Source organism: Puccinia triticina, chromosome 7A, assembly GCF_026914185.1.
Source record: "Puccinia triticina chromosome 7A, complete sequence".
NCBI lineage: Eukaryota > Fungi > Basidiomycota > Pucciniomycetes > Pucciniales > Pucciniaceae > Puccinia > Puccinia triticina.
Window position 1 is genome coordinate 604,372 of NC_070564.1, and position 22,318 is coordinate 626,689.

The 22,318-nt window shown below is 44.4% G+C and overlaps 2 protein-coding genes across 2 annotated transcripts; one reads left to right on the forward strand and one right to left on the reverse strand.

Moving 5' to 3' along the window:
- Positions 1-11,823: 11,823 nt before the first annotated feature.
- On the reverse strand, positions 11,824-12,381 carry PtA15_7A75 (uncharacterized protein; the record flags this gene model as incomplete). Its single annotated transcript, XM_053171400.1, has 2 exons — positions 11,824-12,125; positions 12,204-12,381. 2 exons carry the CDS (start codon positions 12,379-12,381, stop codon positions 11,824-11,826), a joined length of 480 nt encoding a protein of 159 aa, XP_053021904.1.
- Positions 12,382-17,093: 4,712 nt separating this feature from the next.
- PtA15_7A76 (uncharacterized protein) lies at positions 17,094-21,521 on the forward strand (the record flags this gene model as incomplete). The annotated part of the gene is made up of 11 exons (XM_053171411.1): positions 17,094-17,818; positions 17,910-17,979; positions 18,075-18,414; positions 18,532-18,880; positions 18,985-19,164; positions 19,244-19,352; positions 19,452-19,597; positions 19,716-19,775; positions 19,848-19,931; positions 20,007-20,076; positions 20,169-21,521. The coding sequence occupies 11 exons, from the start codon at positions 17,094-17,096 to the stop codon at positions 21,519-21,521; spliced, it is 3,486 nt and encodes a 1,161-aa protein (XP_053021905.1).
- Between the last annotated feature and the right edge of the window lie 797 nt (positions 21,522-22,318).

Below are 22,318 nucleotides of genomic sequence, written 5' to 3' on the forward strand. Positions count from 1 at the left end.
AAATACTAAAGGAATATGTCATGCTGATTCTTGGATCCTTATCAGTAATCTTTCTTGAATCCTCTTGTAATATTAGTGGCATCACAAAACAGACAAGCAAGCGCCCAAAGTTCTTCAGAGCGGACCGCAGTAATTCTTTAAACATGTTGCATTTTTCTTGTTGTTTATTTACTTCTTTTTCTGACTGTGCTCTAGTAAATATGTGTGTTCAAATTTTATATTTTTATGTATGTAAGTATTGTAAATGGAGGTCCTAAAGCAACATGTTGATCATTAATTATTGACTTCTTTTTCTGTTTTTCTGTTTTTCTGTTTGCAAAATGGAAATATGGCTTGATTGCATACAGGTGTTTATACAGATTTTTATTATTATAATCTGCTGAAGTCCAATCATGGTATTTGATCGGTCTGTTAGAAATTGCCTTCTTAGCAGGAATTTGCCCATTTTGATTCTTGCAAGCACCAAGGAGCTACCACTACACACATCAAAAATGCAATGTCTATCTGAAATCCTGGAATAAGAGTTTGAAATATCTCTAGTAGGCCATAGAATGTTTAATTTATACTCTTATCTTGAGGATCTGAAACTCTGATGGGTTACAAAATCTGTAAGTTTAGTACAAGGAGTGTAGATGGAGGTACATATTTATTTCAGATGGGCTTATCTTATGGCAGGATATTGTTGGAGTGAGAGCTGGAGGTTTCATGATTATATTCCATTATAAATAGTATAAACAAGGGGAAGCCCCCAAATTTGGGGTTACAGGGGGTGTTAAAGTCATAGGGGTTTGTCAATCACAGGAGGTGAAAGGCAAAAGGGTAATGTGACAGCTCAAAGGAAACGGATTAAATTTTTCAAAACTTTGATGTTGCAATTCCTGGGTGACTATCTACATAACAGGCATTCAGTCAAAGAAAAGAAAATTTGAAATGAAAACTTGGTAAGAAACCAAAATTAGTGCAAACTGGTGAAATAAATTCAAGTTTTTTGAAGAAGACACAAAAGTTGTGCTGGAAAGACAATTGTTGGGGAAATATTGATGAGATAATTAATTCATAAGCTCTGAACATGAGAAAGAAATTCCTTGTAAAAAATGTTTTTAAGTTTCATATGAAGCCTGGCCACTTTCAGGCTGAGGAATCACTACCTTTGTAGTTTGGCTTGACTTGCTTCTTGAAAGTGCAACATAGAGCTGAAAATGACTAAAAACAGGTTCATGAAGCACAATACCAACATTTCCAATTCTTTGACCTTGAGATTTATTAATTTTCAGGGAGAAAGCCAGATTGACAGGAAATTGCTTTCAAATGAGCTTGAAAGGCAGTCCAGACTTGTCTGGGTCAGATATGAAAGGAATGTGAGGGATAGCCACAGAATCATTAACTCTATTACCTGATATGACTCTTGTGTGAATCACATTTGGACCCAAGTTTTCCACAATCAACCTGGTTCCATTACAAATTCCCATTGTCCAATCAAGGTTCCTGAGCATTATTATTGGCACTCCACGTTTTAGTTGAAGAATATGAGGTGGGAACCCTGAGATGTTCAACCCTTTGATATACTCTTGCAAATATAGATTTTGGGGATCATCTTCCACAGAATCAAAGCTTGTGTAAGTTCTCCCCTGAGATGGAATGGATTGTAGAATTCTAGAGTTGATTCATGGAATGGATTCTAGAATTCTAGAGTTGATTTGTTTTAAAGAAATATTCTTGCAGTCTTATGAGATGATTCAAATTTTGCTCCTGAGAACCCCCATGAATGACCATAGAAGTAGGTGGGTTGATTTTGTTGTTTGATTGAGTGATAACTTCACATCTCCAATGGATAAGAGAAACTGCTGGAATTGAGGATCACCTGCTGCACACATGTTGGCTTGAAGTTGGATGATATTTTGTTGAAAGTATCTCCAGCAGTAAGAGTTGACAATGCTTGCATCAAAAATCTAGGGACATGTTCCCTTCCGCACCACTGGTAAAACCTGACGTAAATAACCTCCAAGTACAATTACCTTGCCACCAAAGGGTTGATCTGAATCCATCGAGTCTTGGAGTAATCTGTCTCAGTGTTTCCCAATTCAAGGGCATGTCTGTGTGTCATTGGGTATTCATCCCAAATGATAAGCTTTGATTGCTTCAACACATCAGCCTTTTGAGAATGTTTTGTGATTGAAGAAACTGAATTTTGCAGAAGCTTTGGAGGAATTCCAAAATTCAACTGAGCAGTCCTCCCATGTGGCATGTTCATAGCTAAAATTCCTGTGGGTTCAGAGAGAATAAAAATTAAGATGGTATGGCTGGGAAAATGAGACCTCACCACTTCCTGCACCTGTGATAGCAACTCTTTGGGTTGATCTGACATTTTCCAGTAAGCAGTTGTATCAGAAAGTCTTTCCAGATCCCCCTGGACCATCATTAAAGGAGCAAGCAGGTTGTTCTGAATAGCATGCATTGATGATCTGATCAAAGCCTTATCTCTGCTGATTGTTCAAATGATTTGCATTGTCAATATGAGATATCCACACATTGAAGACCATTTTGTAAAAGGATTGGATTGATTACTTCAATAATCTGATTTGTCATGATTGCATCATCTTGAAATCCCTGATGGATCTCCAGTCTTCAGTCATGTAATGGTAGGAAGAATTTCATAAACACAGAGGGTATTAAGGTTGAAGTTTTGCTATAAGTATGCCAAATAACGTTTGAAAATAAGATGACATCATTGTTTCATTTGCTTCAGCCATTGTGGCTTCCAAATAATGATCATTTTCCAACAGACCCCAGGCCAAAGCAGCTGAACAAAAACTGTTAATTTGTCTCTGAAATGTACAAAGATCCTCAAAAGAGGTTGCGCCAGTGACATGATTGAGTAGTAGCTGTAAATGCCATCTTTCTGGATCAGAAGGATAATCTGCATAAATTCTACCAATTAAAAAACCCCTCTGCCTTGGCTTCCATTCTTTGCTTGTGGGGTGCCATGTATAGTCCTGGATGTCAAAAAAAATATAGAGAGATAAGTTGCTGATAGTTTGAAAGAGAAAATCCTCCAGCATGCTTCTGGAGCTGCTACCCATCAATAATCTCTAAATCTATTCACCCCATCAATATTTTCTTCAACATCCAAGGCTGATTTATCATAATATTTGTACAGGTATTTGACTGCACAAATTTCTACATTGACGTGACAGTGAAATTTGGCTGATAAGTATGAATGAGAGGGCATGACCCAGCAGTTTTCAATGATAAAGTGGTTATTTCCTCTTTTTACTGTTGGTTCATTTTAAATTCTCCTATACAACTGGTAAGAATTTTCATTCATCAGAATTTCAGGGGTGTTGACTTTGGGATTGTTGTTGTGGGTGTTGTTGAAATTGCATTTGATTTGGTGTTCTTGCATAATGTTTGGGAAAATGAACATCTGGATTAGAAACCCCTCTTGAAAATTTTTGTGATGGAATGGGAAAATGAAAATCAGGGTTATAAAACCTTCTTGAAGTGTGTTGTGATGGTATGTATTCTCTAAAGTGGCTGGTCTGATGATTACCAAAGTGGCTGTTCTAATGAATACCAAAGTGGCTGGTCTGTTGATTGCCAAAGTGGTGGGTCTGTTGAATGCCAAAGTTGATGTCCAAAATTGATCCTGTACTGGTAGTTTTGTGTACATGAAGATTATCTAGATCATTATAAATATGGGAAATCTTGTTAAACCACTTCTTTGTATAGCAGTCTCATTTTTGGTATTGTGAAAAGAAAATGAAGGGGAAGAAGATTCTGCAAAATAATGTTGCGTTTCTCTGAATCTAGCTTGCTGTTCCACAGCATAAGCACTTCTCAATTGTTCATTGGATTGTTGCATTTTTGCAATGAAAAAAGCAAAGGATTATTGATCAGAACGGGGAAGTTAATTGAGGTGTGATGAGGAGGATAGTAGTGGGTGGTGTCTGATGAGTGGATTGGTTGGGGGGAACTAAAAGCAGATTGTGTTGATTGTGTCGTTTATATAATTTGTTATGTTGAAGGTTCAGATGGGTACCTGATTGCTTCAACAGACTTGGTTGTTGGTGTGAAGCCAAGTCTGATGAAGCAGAATTGTTGTGGAAGTGGTTATCAATGACATTGAAGACAATTGCCCAGGTGTGGATATCTGTCCAAGAACTCTGCACATCCCCAAGGGAACGCTGAACGGAGTCAAAGCAAGTTGGTTGGTTTTGTGCATTTTGAAAAGAAAACAAAAGGGAAGAAAATGCTGCAACAGATCATTTCCTTTTTCTGAATGTACATTGCATTTATGCTGCATAAGCTCTTCTCAAATGTTCAATGGATTTTTGCATTTTTGCAATGAAAAATGAAAAGATTTGAGAATCAGAATAGGGAATTTAATTGAGGTGTGAATTGATGAGTGGGACAGTATACTCATGAAAGTGGGTGTTGTCTGATGGTCAGTTGTTGGAGTGTATTTAGCCAAGCCTGATAAAGCAGATTGCTTCAACAGACTCAGTTGTTGGTGTGCAGCTGAGTCTGATGAAGCAGATTTGTAACGGAAGTGGTTATCAATGTGTTCACTTTTACCGGTGACACATCTGGAAGCGAGTCCGTTCAAGCATCCGGTGCTGAACGGAGTCTCTTACAGACATACGGATTCCGTTAAACTTACAGGCACACCGTACAAAGTTGTGGGCGTGCCGCATCGCCATTCCGTTCCAGAAGACTGGCACACATATTTCAGAGACACAGAGCTGGCTGCTGAGCCTTGAGGGAGTCTGTTCAAGCAGTCTGATTTGAACTGAAATGGTGATGTCTCACCCAAAGCTGCTTGAACGGACTCCTTAATACAAAAAGAGCATTGACACCGGCGTTACATGCATACCAACGCCGGCGTTACTTGCATGACATAAACTTTTACAGGATATTGACGCCGGCGTTACTTGCATGACAGATAACTGTACAGGTTTGTTTGGCTCCCAGAGGCTATTCCTTTAGTTATATGTAGATATCTGTACACCTAACTTGAGACCAGTCCCTTGGGGACACATTCCAATGTATTGTGCATCGCAGTTTGAGGGAATTCGCTGAGGAAGTATATGCCAGTACAGTGCCTCAGTCAAGACTACTGAATCTGTCACAACAGTTTTGATACAACTTGCCTGGTGTGTTTTGAGAAAATTTCTATTCACACTCCTCAAGGTTTTAGATGGGGTTTTCTGTACTGATTCATTTTCTCTGACTTAAAAATTCTTTTCAAAAGATCCACACACTAGAAAAGATAAACTGATTGGTTTTTACAAGCTATAATATCAATTATCATAATTTTTTACAGATGTAATTTTGATTTTCACAATTTTGGTTTATAATTGGTCATCTCAGCAAGAATGAAGTGGAACAGAAACCTGTTCATTGGTATTTTTTCCATCATGAACTACAGAGCAGCATCAGAATTCCAATATCCTGGGACACACCTTTTGAAATTTGGAACCCTCAACCAAGTTGGGATTGGGAGTAGATCCAAGCAGTTTTTCCTTTGATGCCAGAAAAGGAAATAGATACATCAACCTCCCCAAGTATAATACCCCAACTCTTTCTTTTGAACCAATCACTGCCAGCATTCCTGAATGCCAACTCAACACTTTAGAAAAAATTGACACCAACCATATCATTTCACATAAAGATTTGATTAGTGACAGCAATAGTAACAGCCACATTTTCAAGAAGGCCAAATTTAATCACCACCACTTTGAAACAAAGTCGCCTCTGGAAAAAAAATTCAATGCAAATTCCTACACTAAAACGGAACAAGAATCAGTTGGACCCACTGCAAAACAAATCATCAGGCCACAATTCCAGGAAGATTGCTGAACCATTACTATCAAAAATCAGTTTCCAAGAAGGAAATTCTCAATCTGGATGGACCACAAAATAATTTATCTCTGTTTTGGGCCAAAACCAAGAAGAGACATCAGTCAATAATCAAAGAAACTCTTCATTACTTCAGCTGGGAAACAGGGAAATTCATATGTCTTTAAAGCAGATGAAGGAATATTCATGGCAAGTTTATTGTTTTAACGCCAAAAAATCTCCTGAAGGAACTCCTGAACAAAATGATTCAGTCACATCAAATGGTGGAGTCAGTGGTTCTTGCAGAAATAAACTTGCCTCAATGCAAGGTTCATACTCTTTACATCCTTCTGAGAAAAATAACAAAGAAATTTCCACCTTCAAGATTCAGGGTTTACCAAGATCAGGACCATTACAATCACCAACATTTCTAGCCATAATGAATGTCTCTGCGCACCCGCGGCCGGTACCAGCCACCCATAGGCGGGTACCGCCCGCACCCGCCCCACACCCGCCTGTGAGTGCCGTGTACGTGTACAGGTGCCTGTTTTTTGGGCTAAACGGGTGCGGCACCCGGGTACCCATCCAGGTACCGCCCCAGCTCACCGGGGTGGGGCGGGGCTTGGGTTGGGGCTCCTGCCGCAGTACACCCCATCGGGGCTCCCGTCCCAGGTTGATATCTGCTCGCCATCGGGATATCCAGGTCTTGCATCCCTCTTTGGAACCAACCACGATGCCTCGCTCCCGCAACCGACTCAGAACCCAATCCAATGGCATGTCTTTGCCCGCAGATAATCCCCCCGAAGAACAGGGCAGTCAAGATTCTAGAGCAGCAGATTCAACTCCGGCCAGAGCATTGACCAATGAGGAGGAGCTAGGTCAGTTTCGCTCTTGTTTGTGGTTTCCATCATTTTCCTGACCCCAAATTTTCTATAGTAAGAGCACAAAAAATAGCCAAAGCCGGCTTCAGTTTGAGCTACCAGTCATACCACCCACCGGAGCTTTCCACTCAAAAAGACAGACACAGCAGGCTCATGATTGCTTACCCTTGCAAATTGTAAGCTTTATGTCACTCATCCATGATATTGCTGATATTGTAACTAGCTAATATAAACACTTATTTGTATCCAGGTGTGGAATCAAGATAAATCATTCGACCTCGGACTCATCCTGTAGCAATCTCCTCAAGCATCAATCGATATGCTCCCGCAAACAAAATGAAGTCATTTTCTCCCGTCGCTTGGCTTCTTTTGGTGTAACAGGAACTGGGGACATCCTTCCGAGTGAGGTAAGTCGTTGGTTTTGCTTTCAGGTTAAAAATCTGCTAAATGAATGAAACTTATCACATAATAGGTTCCCCAACTATGCGCTGTATGGTGCGCCGAAGCCGCAAGGCCTTTTGCGGCACTTGTAGATGCCAGCCACAAAGCAATCCTCCACCCAACGATTCTCAACAACCTCCCAACTCCACGCGCTGTTTCAAAGGACATCCACCGTCTATACTCAGCTATCCAGCACAACCAGATGAGTGTTTTGAACGGTCACTGTGGAGCGATATATCTAGGCGTTGACGCTTGGCAGTCGCCAAACGGATTTGACATATTGGGTGTTGTCATCTATTGACTAGTTGAGGGCGAGAAGACGTCCGATATAACCCTGGAGGCTATTCCACTTGATTTTGTTTGCCTCTCAAAAAGCCATACCGGTGAGTACTTGGCAAACATAGTCCGCTTAGTCGTCAAAAAGTTTCAAATCCAAGATAAGATATGCGGCCTCGTGAGCAACAATGCCAAGAATAATGAAGTCATGGTACGGGAGATCAAAAAGCTCAAGTGGCCCCAATTCAAAGGCGAGACACATTGGATTCGCTGTTTTGCTCACATCCTCAATCTAGTTGTCCAAGGCATCCTCCGTCCCTTTGGAAGTCATCAGAATAAAAGTGGACAAACAAGTTCCTATACTGACGCGCTAAATTTGGAAAAGGACAGTTCAGAAGATGATGCTGCAGAGCAGATCAGATTGTAAGTTAGAAGTGGTTTATTAATATTTCTGACCACTTTTTCAATTTCTCATTCATTCCTCCTATAATTCTAGACTTCCGCACGGGGATATTCCCCCCCACTCACATGCTGAAGACTCCAGTGAGGTTGAATCAAATACTGGACTGGACGAAGATGACATGGAATCACTCAGCGAGGCAGATATCAAGAACGCAAGCGGCGAAGATGATGTGGATTCCTACACATCTGAATCTTGCAGGGTGACTTTAGCCAAAGTAAGATTTTTCTATTGTTTTTATTTTGAGGCGTGTGATTGGAACTGAAGTCCAATTTCTATACAGTTTCGAGCAATCGTTAAAAAATTGCGGTACTCTCCAACTTCCAAGGTGCACTTTGTCAAAATATGTCAGGAGAACGGTTGTGATACCCCGCATAACATTTCAAGAGATGTATGCACTCGCTGGAACTCAACGTGTGCACAAATCAACAGTATAATCAGGTGTCAAGCCGCTTTGTAAGTACTTGTCCTGCTCGGGAGTAACATTCACTTAAACCAACTGACTTGGTGCTTTTTTTTGATTACTCAAAGGCTTGAGTGGCAGCGTGATAAAACGTACGGCATAGATCAAAAGTATTATGTTGATAAGTCCGACTTTGCCTTGGCTCAAGATTTGGCCGAAGTCCTCAACATTTTTCACAAGATTACCCTTCAAATATCAACGGCAGGCTCAGCACGCATATCAAACATCATCTTATACATCGACCAAATCACAGATCACTCTAACTTAACAAAGTCCCTCCTCTGCGGGGCTGAGTGGGGAGCAGAGTGCCACCGACCGCAGGGAGGGACTTACGACTTATGTCGGGGTGCTCGCCTGAGAGCATCTCGGAAACTCTGGTTGGCGTTCAAAGGCTTGTAGCTCACTCGTTTTGCGAGCTACATATAAGGTTCCAACCATGGATGGATGCGAATGCATCCTGTCTGTCTTTCTATCGACTCCGTTTTTGAAGAGAGTCACTCGAACAGAAAAGAGAAGGAGAATAAAGAGGAAAGAAACTTTCCCCGCTCGGACCTGCGGGGCCAGGCACCGCCCAAGAAGAGGTGGCCTTGAGGCTTGCAACCTTTTTCAAAAATCCATCAAAAAATCACTTGATGGTTTGATGATAAGTTGATGAGCTTAAAAAATGTGCAACATCTGTATCACCTTAACTCCCAATAATGGGAGGGACAGCGTTGAAGCTGCAGGCTGGAAAATTCAAAGTGTGGATTTTCATCACTTTTTGGTGGATGGCCTCCCACCCAAATGGTGCGATAGCCCGTAAGTCCCTCCCTGCGGGAGGGGTGGCTTCGCCACCACCCAAACTTAAGCTCCACCCAAATGAGCTACCCCCCGTACCACCACCCGATCTCCGAACTCCGACCTCCCGCATCGGGAGGGACTTTGATAAGTTAGCAGATCACTTATCATCCATTATCAGCTTGCCCAAATATCTACCAGCTTTGAGAAACACCTGCCGAATTGGGTTGAAGATAGTGAACAAATACTATAGCTTGACCAACGCCTCAATTATGTACCGGATAGCTATATGTATGTTTGTTTCTCTATCTCACATTGTCTCATTTGATTTTGACTTATAAATATGTCTTTTTTCAGTGCTTCACCCGTCTTTTAAAGACGAGTATTTCAAATTGGCCAACTGGGAGCCCGAGTGGATATCCGAAGCGATTCGCCTGGCCCGTGATATGTGGGTATCACATTACAAGCCCCGACCAATTACTCCTACCTCCTCGGCACAAGCTTTGAGTTCAAAGGTCGGTTGTTTCCACTCATCTGACCTGTTTAAATCCGCTGATTGCCTTTATCACAGCCCAAGACCACTATGCTGGCCAACTTTGGAAGTGCAGCAGCGGCCCGAGCGGGAGACCGCTCATCCAACCCATTTGACGTATGGCTAGGCAGGGGTCTCGTGCTCAATGGTACCGACCCTGTGAATCCTCTTACGTGGTGGATTCAACAGAAACAGGCTGGTAATACACATGGGGGCCTCGTACATATGGCACTAGATGTTTTAAGCTGCCCAGGTGAGTTTCCGTTTAATATTCTCATCATCAACATCAATTATCTGACATCTCTTGTCTTAAAATGTACAGCAACATCTGTTGATGTTGAACGATCATTCAGCTTTGGTCGGGATTACATTTCAGCAAAAAGGCACCAACTCACGTCTACGTCCATAAGTAGAGGTATGACGGTCGCCTTCTACTCAAAGAATAATAAGATCAAGGAAGGGACCTTGAGCAAATGGAAACAGGCACTCAAGGACAACAAAAAGACCAAGCAGAAACGCAAAATTCAAGTTGTTGATGTCGACAATGGATGATGAGGTGTAATTAGCTTAAGTAGTAAATTAAAATATGTAATTTATTTTTTTATAGTTTTTTTATATTTTAAAGGCCCACTGGGGGTGTTTGAAGTGAGAAATAGTGACCAAGTACCGCCGGTGTACACGCCGCACCCGCCTGTAGTACCGCCGGTGTACACACCGCACCCGCCTGTGGGTGCCATGTCCGGGTACGGGTGCGGCTTTTTTTGGTGGAGACGGGTGCGAGTGTACCCGTGTGCGCAGAGAAATTCATTATCTAGCCATTTCAGGAAAACCACAAACCTCACAGTACAATCAGATAAATTCAATTGAATTCCCAGAGGACATCAAAGCTTATCCAGGAATCCCCAATGATAAATCTAAAAGGCTGAATTTTTATGTGGATATTTTCAATGAACAAAATATATCATATGAACAAAATATAGCCAAGGATCAGAATATGGACAACAATCAAATTATCTCAAAGGGTCACAATATTGCCAACACTCAAAGTATATTCAAGGATCAAAGTGTGTCAAATGATCAAGAAATACATAGAAAAATAGAGGCCCATGCGGCTGCGCCGCTGTGGGAATGAGATTCACTTTTTAATTTGTTTCTTATTTGCATGTTTTGCTCTGATAAATTTTCAGTGGTGAAATGGCATATCCAAAAGTTTGACACATTCAACTATGGGTTTGACTCTTATGTTACCCAAAAGAGAATGACTGCAAGAAATATGCACCAGGATAATACTTGTCCAATTCCAGCAAAACAACCAGCAATATTTTCTGCTGTTGTACTGGATGAATTAATATTTTCTTGTTGTACTTAGCTGTTGCTTTTTACTTGAAATTCAAAAAAAAAATTGTAAAATCAATCTCAACAGATTGGATAACAGGTTGCATATATTATGCTTGGTTTTCAACAAGACAACCAGAAGATAGACATCCTACTTTGAATTTGAATGATAATCATAAATAAGAGAAGTACATAAATATGTATCCCAGTTCAAAAAATCATATTCCACTGTTCCAAATACTCCCTACCCTTTTTAGCCCAAGTTTTTTTTCTAGCTGTTTGTAGAATTGCTTCTTTACTTTTTTTCAAAAGTTCAGATGAACCTTAATGTTTTACAAATGTAAGATTTGAAGTTATTGGTGTTTGATCCTCTTAAGTCCCACTATTATTTTCAACAGATGAGAATAAAATACATCAAGAATATGAAGCTGTGGTCTGGTCAATAATGCAAAGGAACTTGTGGATAGTGCGCTTCAGCCAGCGCTTGCCACACCTTAACAGCCATTCTCCCGCCTCCAACGCCTTCGCCTCTTTCTCTCGTAATCAAATTTGAGCTGATTGCCTCGGCCCGCCGTGCAGAAATCTCCTAGTCTGACTGCGCCGTTGAGTGTAGTTTGCATAGGGAGGTCGAGGAGGAGGAGGGACGCAAGGATGCGGCAGGGGTAGGGTGAACAAGAAAGAATACAACAGCATGCGCGCGAGGGTGGGGGGATCTTGTGTACATAGCAAGGTTGCTGTCACGGCCAAGGAGACGGGCAGGATTCAGATTGGCTTCAGCAAATGATTGGTTGCGAGGGGGGTTGCGGGTGACCGACCGGCGTCAGCTGAGGTCCGGCGCATCAGCACCGTTGAGGTGCGCCGTCGGTCTGGCCCCCCAATTATACCCTTCTTCCGAACTTGAGCCAATCAACGGGGTCAAGGTAGTTGGAGAAGATAAGGGAAACAAACAGGTTGTATGTGTCGAGCGGAGCTGGCTCTGGGTCTCGGCCACTTCCCAGTTGATCAGATTGCCCAGCCTCTCCGGCGGGGTCAAGACCAGGCCATAGATCTGGACCATCTCAGATACGACAGCCATCGAGGGTATCAAGTCTTGTTCCCAGATCTCTGGACCAGTTTGATCAACTGAATATATCCGCAACTCGGGTGGTTAGCGTTGACAGCAATGTAGTGATGGGAAGGCTGGCCGAGCAGACCGCTTGCCTGAATTTGCCCAAGAGTTGAGCCGCTTTCCCATATATCTAAGGTATCTCTTGAGCTTCTGTTCGCCGAGCAGGCCGTGCCGGTTTGGCTTTTGAATTTGCCTGAGAGTTGAGCTAGTTTCCGATATATCTGAGGTATCTCTTGAGCTTCTGTTCGCCAAGAAGGCCGTGTCGTTCATGCATCTGGATCCAATGGGCCAGCTCTGTGTCTTCCTCCTCACTTTTCCACGAGCCCAATAAGTCAAACCGACTTCAACATGATCCCTCGCGAAATTCAACGCACAAAAATCTGCTTTGTAGGCGCAGGGCACACAAGACAACAAAATTGACTTGCCCAAAAAACACGCCAAACGCACTTCGCAGTATTTCGTACCACTCGTGGGTGCCCAAAAATGAGCTTTCCTGACTAATGAATGTGTCAGCTATCCAAAGATTTGTTGCGCAACAAATTCAAGAGACCTATGTACATAGTTCATGGAAGCAGAGTAGGTGTTGAGGTTGGCATACCAACAGTAAATTGATGAAAAAAATGGTGGCGGGGCTGACTCCTGGCCCTGGTGATTGATGAGTGGTAGGGGTGATTGGCTGTGTTGTGGCGTTCAAGAGGCTCATGCAACGGTTGACGTGGCGGTGAAGACATGATTGAAGCGTGGATGGGTTCAATGTGGAAGTTGACCTGTGTTCCTGCCTATAAATAGGACACCTTTGCAAAGGTTATTCCCTCAGACAATTCTCTGGGCTGGCTTCCAGCCGGGGGATTGTCTCACCCCCGTCCGCTGTTGCACTTGCGCAGTCCGGCGGGGGAATACTCGTGGGCCCCCCTTGTGCTTAACGGCTGGGGGTCTTCCTCTCACCATTTTTTAACCCTGCTAGACAGGGATGGATGGTGGGCCACAATACATCAGCTTGCTGATGTTAGGTGGCAGGGTGTGGGGGTGTTTGCTTTTTCTTGTAGGCAGTGGCTTTTTTTGGGTGTTTTTTTTTGTATTTTTTAGGGGAAACCCAAATGTTTGTCAGGCTGTCTCTTGTAAGGGGAAACCCTGGATTTTTTTCTCTGTTTTGTTAATTTGTAGAGAAAACCCTTGAATTTTTTTTCCATGTTTCTGAGACTTTAATATACTTGGATGTCTGGGGAAAATTCTGAAAACACTGCCTAAACCTGAAGAAGGGAAATTCCTATCACAAAGATATGCCTGCAGAGCTTACCGTTTGGTGAAGCAAAATCACCAAGGAATATTATCAAATTTTATTCCAAACAAAATGGAAGAACTGATGAAAAATGTAGGAATTTGGTTGGAATATTGAAGTACACATGCAAACATTGATGTCAACTTAGGAATTTAAGGGAACAGACTTGTTTGATCTTCACCACATTTTCCCATCTTTCTTAGTTTATTTTGAAATGATCATTGCAATGATTCCTTACAAGAAAGATAAAAAAGCTGAACAGAAAATTAACTACCCAAAGGAAATACAGAAGGCTGTCAAGTACTTTAAACATTTCAAATCAATTCTGGACAACCCTTTGTGGAATCCTGAAGCAAATGAAATTTTCATAGAGAAGCGGCAGAAAATTTATCAAGATACCAAAGGTAAAAAAATAGCTTGCATTTCAATTCTCTGGCATTTTGTAGAAGGTTGGATGAAACTTGAACACCAAGATCTTTGTAATCTCCTCAAAATGCAAAATGATCAATGTCTCCCCCAGCGGGTCAAGGTAATCTTTTATAGTGTCTTTTTCTATGGATCTGAAAATTTGACAGAACAAATTAAAGAAATAATCAAAACACATTGCCCTTGATTGTATTTTCATGGGGTTTATAAGATGATCAAAGTTGAAATCATAAGATTTTCAATACATAAAATTATAAAATCATCAGATGTTTAGGCCCCGTTTGGAGCCAACATAATTGTGCAATATAACCTGGAATTTTGTGACATCTGATCAAGTTTTGGCGGACCTGATCAGATGTCACATAGGATGTCAGGCAAAAAAACTCATATATCACCCAGATTATATTGGCTCCAAACAGGGCCTTAACTGATGATTTTTTATTTGAAATTTCAAGAATAAGTTTCTACTTTAATGAGTGATTAGGTGGAGCATACACCAGGGGGGAATTTGATGCACTGGGGTGGTGCCACATTGGATGCACTTTGCAAACTGGGACTGCGTGACCTGAGGTGAAAAATGTTTAGTTACATGGTTGTATAAAATTGAGACAAGTGAGAAACATGCCATACTTGGGGCATGGTAAGCAAGCCGCTGGTAAACAGATGTTTCTTGCCTTCTAGAGTCTTAGGAGGCTTCAGCTAGCTACAAACAAAGTGGAGTAGACAAAAAGATAGCTGAGTTACGTGCATGTGTAAGAAGGAGATCAGGGAGAAGTATACTGTACTAGGCTTGTGGTGAGCACGCTGATGGTAAGCGGATGATTTTTGCCTTCTATAATCTTATGAGGCTTCAGCTAGCTATGGACAAAGTGGAGTGGCCAAATAAGATGGATGGGTTATGTGCTTGTATAAGGAGGAGACAAGGGAGAAATATGTGGTACTTGGGATGATGAGTGTGCCACTGGTGATCCAAGAATTCTTGCCTTCTAAAATCTATTGGCTTTGGATAGCTATGACTGTGACCAAAGTTGGGTGGGTGATCAAAAGATGGCTTTGACCAGTGGTTATATTCTTATGGGGAAGGGGTTGAACCAATTGGTATGCCAGAGCCTGTATGGATGAGGAACAAATTTGAAGGATTCAGACTTGTCGGGTGCGTTTGAAGGATAGTATGGCAAAAATGGAGCCTGAGTGCCATGCTTGGCGGTTCAGAGGCGGAGAATGGCTACTTGGCTGGTTAAATGCCACCCATGGCGGTTGAAATCCAGTATGGACTGGCCAATTTGGCTGACCAGTACCATGGGACGGTGGCAAAGTGGCATTCATGTGGCAAAATTGGCGGGTCCATACCATGTTTCACATTTTCTTGGCCAAAACGGCGGGCCGGTGCCTCCATAGGACCTCGCCGTCATGGAGAAGTTTTGGTTAATGAAAATGTCTTTTTGACGTTTTGTCAAGCTGTCCCAGGAACCCAAGCATCCTACTGATGATTGCGTCATCAAAGCGTTGTTTGGGAGAACAGCTGGGTTGAGGCCATCGTTCTCTCAACGCCAAGTCTTCCGTCAAAGGGACTTTGACCTCCCAGAAACCCCAGATCCCGCAACCATCGCGGTTGATGAGGACGTCAATGAATAAATTTCGTCTAAAAATCGTCCTACAGCCAAAGAGACAACCACAACGTTCCATGGCGGTCCTAGCGGTTGCTAGGACGCGTGATTCCTGCAACTGTTTTGGCAACGTCCTGGCTTTTCTCGATCGCTCATGTGGTGTAGTCTCATTGGCTAAATTTGTTGTGATTTGGCTAGCAGTGTTTGGCAAGGATTTCTTTGGGGCTGTCTCGGAGACATATTTATATACATGCTTTGAAGCATTGCCGATGGTGCAAGTGAAGTCAGGAGTTCATGGTTGTGCCGAGCTTCGACTGTGCCGTTGTATGTACACTTGCCGTGGATGTGATCACATCGATGAATGTGCCCGGCGTTTTCCCCGGCCGGCAGGGCCAGTCATGTGAACTTGTTATCGGCCGGGTAAAATGCCAATGAGTTGATCATCGGAGAGTCTTGGAGACTTTCATGAATCGCAGTCTGCCCTAACTTGACACAAGTCCCCCCTGGTGGGAGGCTCGCTGTGGCTGGCCGCGAAGCGGCCCCTCCCGCAGGGAGGGGCGGAGAGCCCTCCGGGCGGGGTCCCCCAGACCCTCCGTTCGAGAGGCTTAGTTAAGCTAGAGTCTGCCGGTGCAGACCATCACATTCACCATCCCAGGAGTTCTGTGCTCCTGGAACAACAGCTCTATCATATTTACATGACAAATATTGAAATCCGGTGGGTTTTTATGTAAAGCGTCTTTGATTGTCTTTGAGCGTGTTTTCGGCCTGGGTTCTCTCGAGCATCAGCCCACGCCTCGAGGGGCAATACTTATTCCGGCTGCATGAGTCCCACGTTGAATTTGAGCCATGCGGAGGATGCAGCACAGGTGAGAGAGAACGGAAACGTTAATGGGGTTTGGTCCGAGTGATTCGATTGCGCCCATTGCTCCAGCGGCAGTCCGCCTCGACAATCATAAATTCCACCGAGCCGGAAGGAAGCTCAGGCGTAAGTTGCATCGCCAGTCAGGCCACCTCCGCCCGCCACTTCCGTCCATCGCTTCCGTCCCCTTTCATCCCCAGTCGACCCAAGCAGGCACCCGGCCGAAACAAACGCTTCCCCATCCGATTGCTGCCGTTTCAGACTGCAGTTTCCATTCCAGTCTATCCCCATCTATCCCCCGGCCCATAGATGATGGCAGCCTGAAATTCTCCCCACAGCCGCACCCAGCTCATCCTGCTCCAGTCGTGGCCTGTTTTTTCGTCTTCTTTTAGGATTACATGCTTACGCATAAAAAAAACCCCATCCCCCCATCCCACACCCACAGGAATCCCAGTCCCCAAACCACCGCCAGACAACCAAGCGCAGACAGCCACGTGGTGCGTATGCACGCTTTTTGATACCGAGTCGGCTCGCCCGTGGTGCATTATTCAGCAGCTCTTGCTCATCTGTTCTGCTTTCTTCCACCTCTGCCAGTCTGCTCTTTCCAGACCGATTCCGACCTTCACAGTTCCAGCTGTGGTTGCCACCCGCAGTTTGCCTTCGGCTTGCGCGGTCGGGGTGCTGTGTGTTCGATTGACAAGGAGGAAAGAGAGAGGAGGTGGGTGGCCATTACAAATCGTCCGATGCAGGCACTTCTTGGCTGATTGTCGACCGGCCACAGCAGAGTCCCAAGTACCATAGGAGGAGGAAGATGACTCTCAAGGCCGTCCACAAGAGAAGGTCCATCCAAGTCGGAGCGCCCCTCTCACTGCCCGCCGCCACCCCCCAGAAACCCGCCGAGAAGAACGGTAATTGGGACCATCCTCCACCCAAGACGGCCGCACACCCTGAGCCGGCTTGTAACGCGCACAAGAAGAAACGGCTGAGTGCGAGCTGTTCACTCACCAACAGGCAGAAAAACAACAAGAACCCAGTCGTCGTCAGTCCCGAATCTCAAACGAAGCGGGGCGAACAAGTAGTGATGATGGAGCATCTGAAGGAGGAACACCATGCTGAAATCCTGCGGATCAAGACCCATTTAAACCTCATCCATTCCTTCAACCTACTCGTCAACCTCTCCAGACTCACTCTTCTGTCGTTCAACTCACCCGCCATCACACAAGATGCGCAACCGCCGCTTGGCGAACAAAGTGGGCAAGTAACGGTCGATTTGGATAAGAGTAATAAAGACACAAACGGGCGCGAGGACGACGAAGCGCTAGAGGCCAGCTTCTATCATCTAGCTCTGTTTCGCTTCGAGCTTTGGCTGGGAAGAATCGCAGATCATCTACCCAAATCGCTTTACAAATTCAAGAGGCCTGCCCAGAAAACTAACAGCCACTTCAAGAAAGAAGAGTACGATATCGAGCTGACGTTGGACTATTTGCCGCCACTTGATGTTCTGTTCGTTTGGTATTCTTACTGTCTCAACTCGAGGTTTGTTCTTGTTTCCCTGTTTGCATCCAGTTCTTGAAATCTCCTATCAGATTGACTGATTTCTAATGTTCTCGTATCGCTGCTCTGGCAGGAATTACTATGAGGATGGCTTTAGATTGTATCCAATCTTGAAACATCTACAATTTCCTCTAGAATTAGCGGTGCGTAACTCCTAAATGCTTGGCTTGCTCAGAGATCCATGGAATCCCCTCCCCAGTAATCTTCTTGATAACTCATCATGCTTGACTATCCACAGGCATCGGAATACGACTTGTTTTGCCCCAAGACCAACGTCGAGAAATTAGGGGCAGCAAGCCAGATCAGCGAAGAAGATGCGCAACAGTTAATCAACAGGATCAAACAATTATCCGACCACGGGCACGCTGGGATTACCTTAAAAGACGGTAAACACTTCAGGAATCCGAGCGCGCTCTTGGGATTACTCTCTCCCAAAAGCTTCAATTCCACAGCGGGATCGAATGCGAGGAAGCTTTGGATTAGCTTGACCAACACCGATTTTAATATTATCAACTTCATCAAGACACCTAGCTTCCGGACCTTTATCTGTCCTCAATGTGACGATACGATCGAATCTCGTCAGTAACCTTTCTCCTTGCCCCCAAATCACTCGACCAACCTCAAACACATCCACTTGCTTATTCGATGGGGGCTTGTTTCTTTTTTTTTTCTTTTTTAAACATAACTTTTTCCAGCTTTTTATGTGAAGGACCCGCAGACAAACACTGTCAAGGTGACCGATTCGTGCTGGTCGTACTCGTCCCCGAAGACTCACCAGTCGCCGCGCAAATCGACTTCGAGCACCGTCGAGGATGATCACGGGCCGGGATGCGGCCAACAAGAGTCGCAGGGGGACCACTCGGAGAATCCACGAGTCATCCACCCTGTCGGCTCACACAAGAACCAGGGCAAGCTCAAATGCATGAACTGTGATTGGACAGGCATCAAACAGGACTTGAGCTTGCACAAGTTTGCCAGCGAGTTCAAGTTCTCTTCCGAGCACCTTTGCCTCAAGACCACACAGGACGCCGTCAACTGTTTGGCGTAAGTTCACCTTCTCTTCAACGCCTTCTTTCTCATCCGATCAGGTTGAACTCACTTCTGATCTCTGGTCGCCGCACAAAACTGGAATCTTGATTACACATTAGCGGAACATTGACCACACTGGACGATTTGACCGATACCAAAAACGCGATCAAGTTCAACATCCTATTCCTCAAAGAGAAAGATGAACTACCAAGAATCTACACTGAGCATGGCCGATTGATGGATGATTGTCTGTATCATTTAACACAAATACGCCATTCACTCAATCTTAAAATCCTCAAGTGAGTCCTTCGCTCTCATCGACAACTTGCCCGCTGTTCCCAAAGCCACTTTGACCTATTTTCTACTAAAAACAACCAGTAACAAATTAGTGCCAACACGCGAACGATTCAAGATCAAGAATTGTTTCCACAATCTCCTGAAGTCCTACGCGGTACCCGAGCCATTTTCAGTCGACCTGATCCGATCCGTTGAGTTATACCTTTCCCTCTATTCCTGGCCATCGAGTCCTGCCTATTGTGTGAGAGAGGGTAAAAGTGCTGATTTTGCCGGAGCTTGGTCCCGACAGATGCAGCTCGAAACCTTCTTCATCAAGAAGATGGTCCACTTGGGCTGGACTGACATCAACCCTTCCCAACACGGCTCCCAACCGGGTAAGGTGAGGGCGAGCGAGCTTGATGGTCGCTTTCAGAGTTGCCTGTCACGATACAATGCGTCAGTCTCTCTCCTGTTTGCGGCCTGGGCGTTGTCTTTTACTTACCAGGGACAGAACGGCTGATCGATTCTGCTTTTTAATTTCCTCACTCGGATCAATTCACTGGACCAATCGTAGCTTTTCGAGTCTGGCCTCAACCATCAACCCCCTTCAAGTATTGATTCCGACCTTTGACATGTTGAGTTCTTCTTTCTCTGTCGAGATTCTAACCTTGCCACTGACATAACCTCTTTTGGCCACTTTGTTCAGCGATTTGGCGTGGAAAACAGATAGGCTAAGAGGGATCGAGTACACTGAATCGATGATGCAAACGAACAAAAATATGATCAGCCAGTTCAGTCTTTTAAATACTTTTCCCTCTTGAAAAGTTTTGGAATATTGACTTCCGTCACGTGCTGGCATTTTCAGTCCGAACGAATTAGATTTGGATAAATCCAAGTATTTGGCCCACTTTCGATTAACTTCTGCGTTGTGGATCGTGAGTAAAGCATTTGGAAGTGATGTAATCCGCGAGCAGTAAAGATTTCTGACAGGAGACGACTCGTTCTTTCAACTGTCTTTCTCTAACAGTCCCGTTATCACATAGAATACTCCAGATATCCTGCCCCATTTGTCAAAATCGACAGACGGCAAGATTGGCTGAAGAAAGCTACAAGGGAACCCACTCCCCCACCCGAATCACCCTCCGTCACCAAGGACTCCAGCCAAACTGGCTCAGCTCGAGATCGGCCGCCTATATTAGCGGCAACAACTCGATCACCAACATCGAGTTCTACGACGTGCTCGACTCATAGACCTGATAACAGCCAGTTTGTCGAACACCAGCAGGTTGCACTGAACCCACCGATTATTTCCTCTCTCGAGCCTGCTTTACTATCGCCCAACGATGACCATCAAGGTGATAGAAATGACCACCCGCAAGGCCATAGCGTTATGGAGAATATCAGTAGAAATTCCGAAAAGGGGAAGCAGGTCATCAAGGACACATCGCAACTTCTGGCCCGAGTAGACAGCAAAATTGTTGACGATCACATCGAAGGAATCAAGAATGGACATCCGGATAAAGGAAAGCAAGTCGCTCAACCTGAAGACGATGATAGCGACTCGTCAAGTGTCGCCACAAAATTCTCAGTAGAATCTCTTGCAATCTCAGACTCGAGCCCCAGCCCCAGCCAACAAATCCATCGAACAGCATCTCAACAATATGCACGCAAAATTTATCTCGAATATACACGGCCAACACCGATCAGCGCTGCTGACTTCACGCGAATACAAGAAGATGTGGCGACACTCGTGCCTAGTCCAGAACAGCCTCACTTTTCTCTTGGGTCTGCTACTCAATCAACGAAGATACGATCGGACTTCTCGCCCACCTTGACCCACCCGGTGATCGATGAAACTAGCGAATGTAATCGAACGGCAGACGAAAGGCACTTACCCAACCAGACCAATGCTAGTGATCGGCAACCAGGAGAAGTTTCGCGGAAGAAAGAAGACGGCAAACGGATTAACTCGAATACAGCTCATCCGCCGAGCCTCAATGTGGCCGGCAGTGCGCAGACCCGCGTATGGCCCGGGTCCGACCAAGATAATCATAGTGTGCCTATTCAGATGGCAACGGGCAAGAGAAAGAGTGACAGGTGGCCAACGGGCGAAGCCAGTCTGCCGATCCATCTCGCTCCAGCCCATGTCCAGCCCCGGCATGCTCCCCACAAGACCCCTGCGGCTGCCGCGCCCGGCCTCCACCAGTCCACCCCTCATCGTGCCCCCACCAGACTAGAGTTCAGCCCGGCCCGCTCGCCCCTCTCCAAGTGCAAGTTCAAGGCCGCAGAGCTGGGCGACGAGCTCTTGGATAACAATTTCACCATACCCATTGGCAAGATCGCTTTCGTCGAGGAAGGCAACCGGCTCCGCTGTCTTTGATTCTCTGCCCCCTTTCTCTCCTTTTCCCTCCCTCCCTCACTTTCTTTCTTTCTTACTCCTAACAGGAAGAAATCTTTACAAGAGTGGACCAATTATTCATTCTAGGACATCAAAAATTGTATGTGTCTGGTCCCGTTTTCTTCTCACTTCCAGCTATCTTCCATACATCCTCGACACCTCTCCCACTCTCAACTCGGGGCCATCCCTCTCACCAATGTAATATCACATTCCCTCGCTTGTCTGTTGTAGTGCTCTGTGCTTGTACTTTCGCTCTCACTTTCTCTTGTTTCCCGTTCACTTCCTTCTAACGAACAGACAAATTACCGCTTCTCATCCATCAGTATCGCCCACTTTCATCCATACATTGTCTTGGGTCTTCGTGTTCTTGCTTTTTTCCTTCTTTTGGATCCTAATTCTCAAAGCTTGTCTGATTTCTCAACGGTGGCCAACCGGCCCCCTTTTCCACATTTGCATATTTAAATACTTTGATATCTGCATAATATATATTTACCTGTTGCTGCTGCGGGACCGGCTCGACCAAGATCACATCCAGTTGAACTGAGACAAGCATAGATACTCTATGTACCCATTTATTCTCCAATGTATGTGAAGTTCTGTGGGCCCTGGGGGCAGATTATAAGAAGCCGACTGAAGCGCAGAAAAGCAAGTCACCCGAATTAATGGCCCGTCACTTCGGCTTTATCAGACTGTGTCCGAGCATAAAAGGATGTGTAAAATCCAATTAAAGCACATGAATCTGCGGATTAGTTTTTTTTTTTTTTTTTTTCAAATTTGAA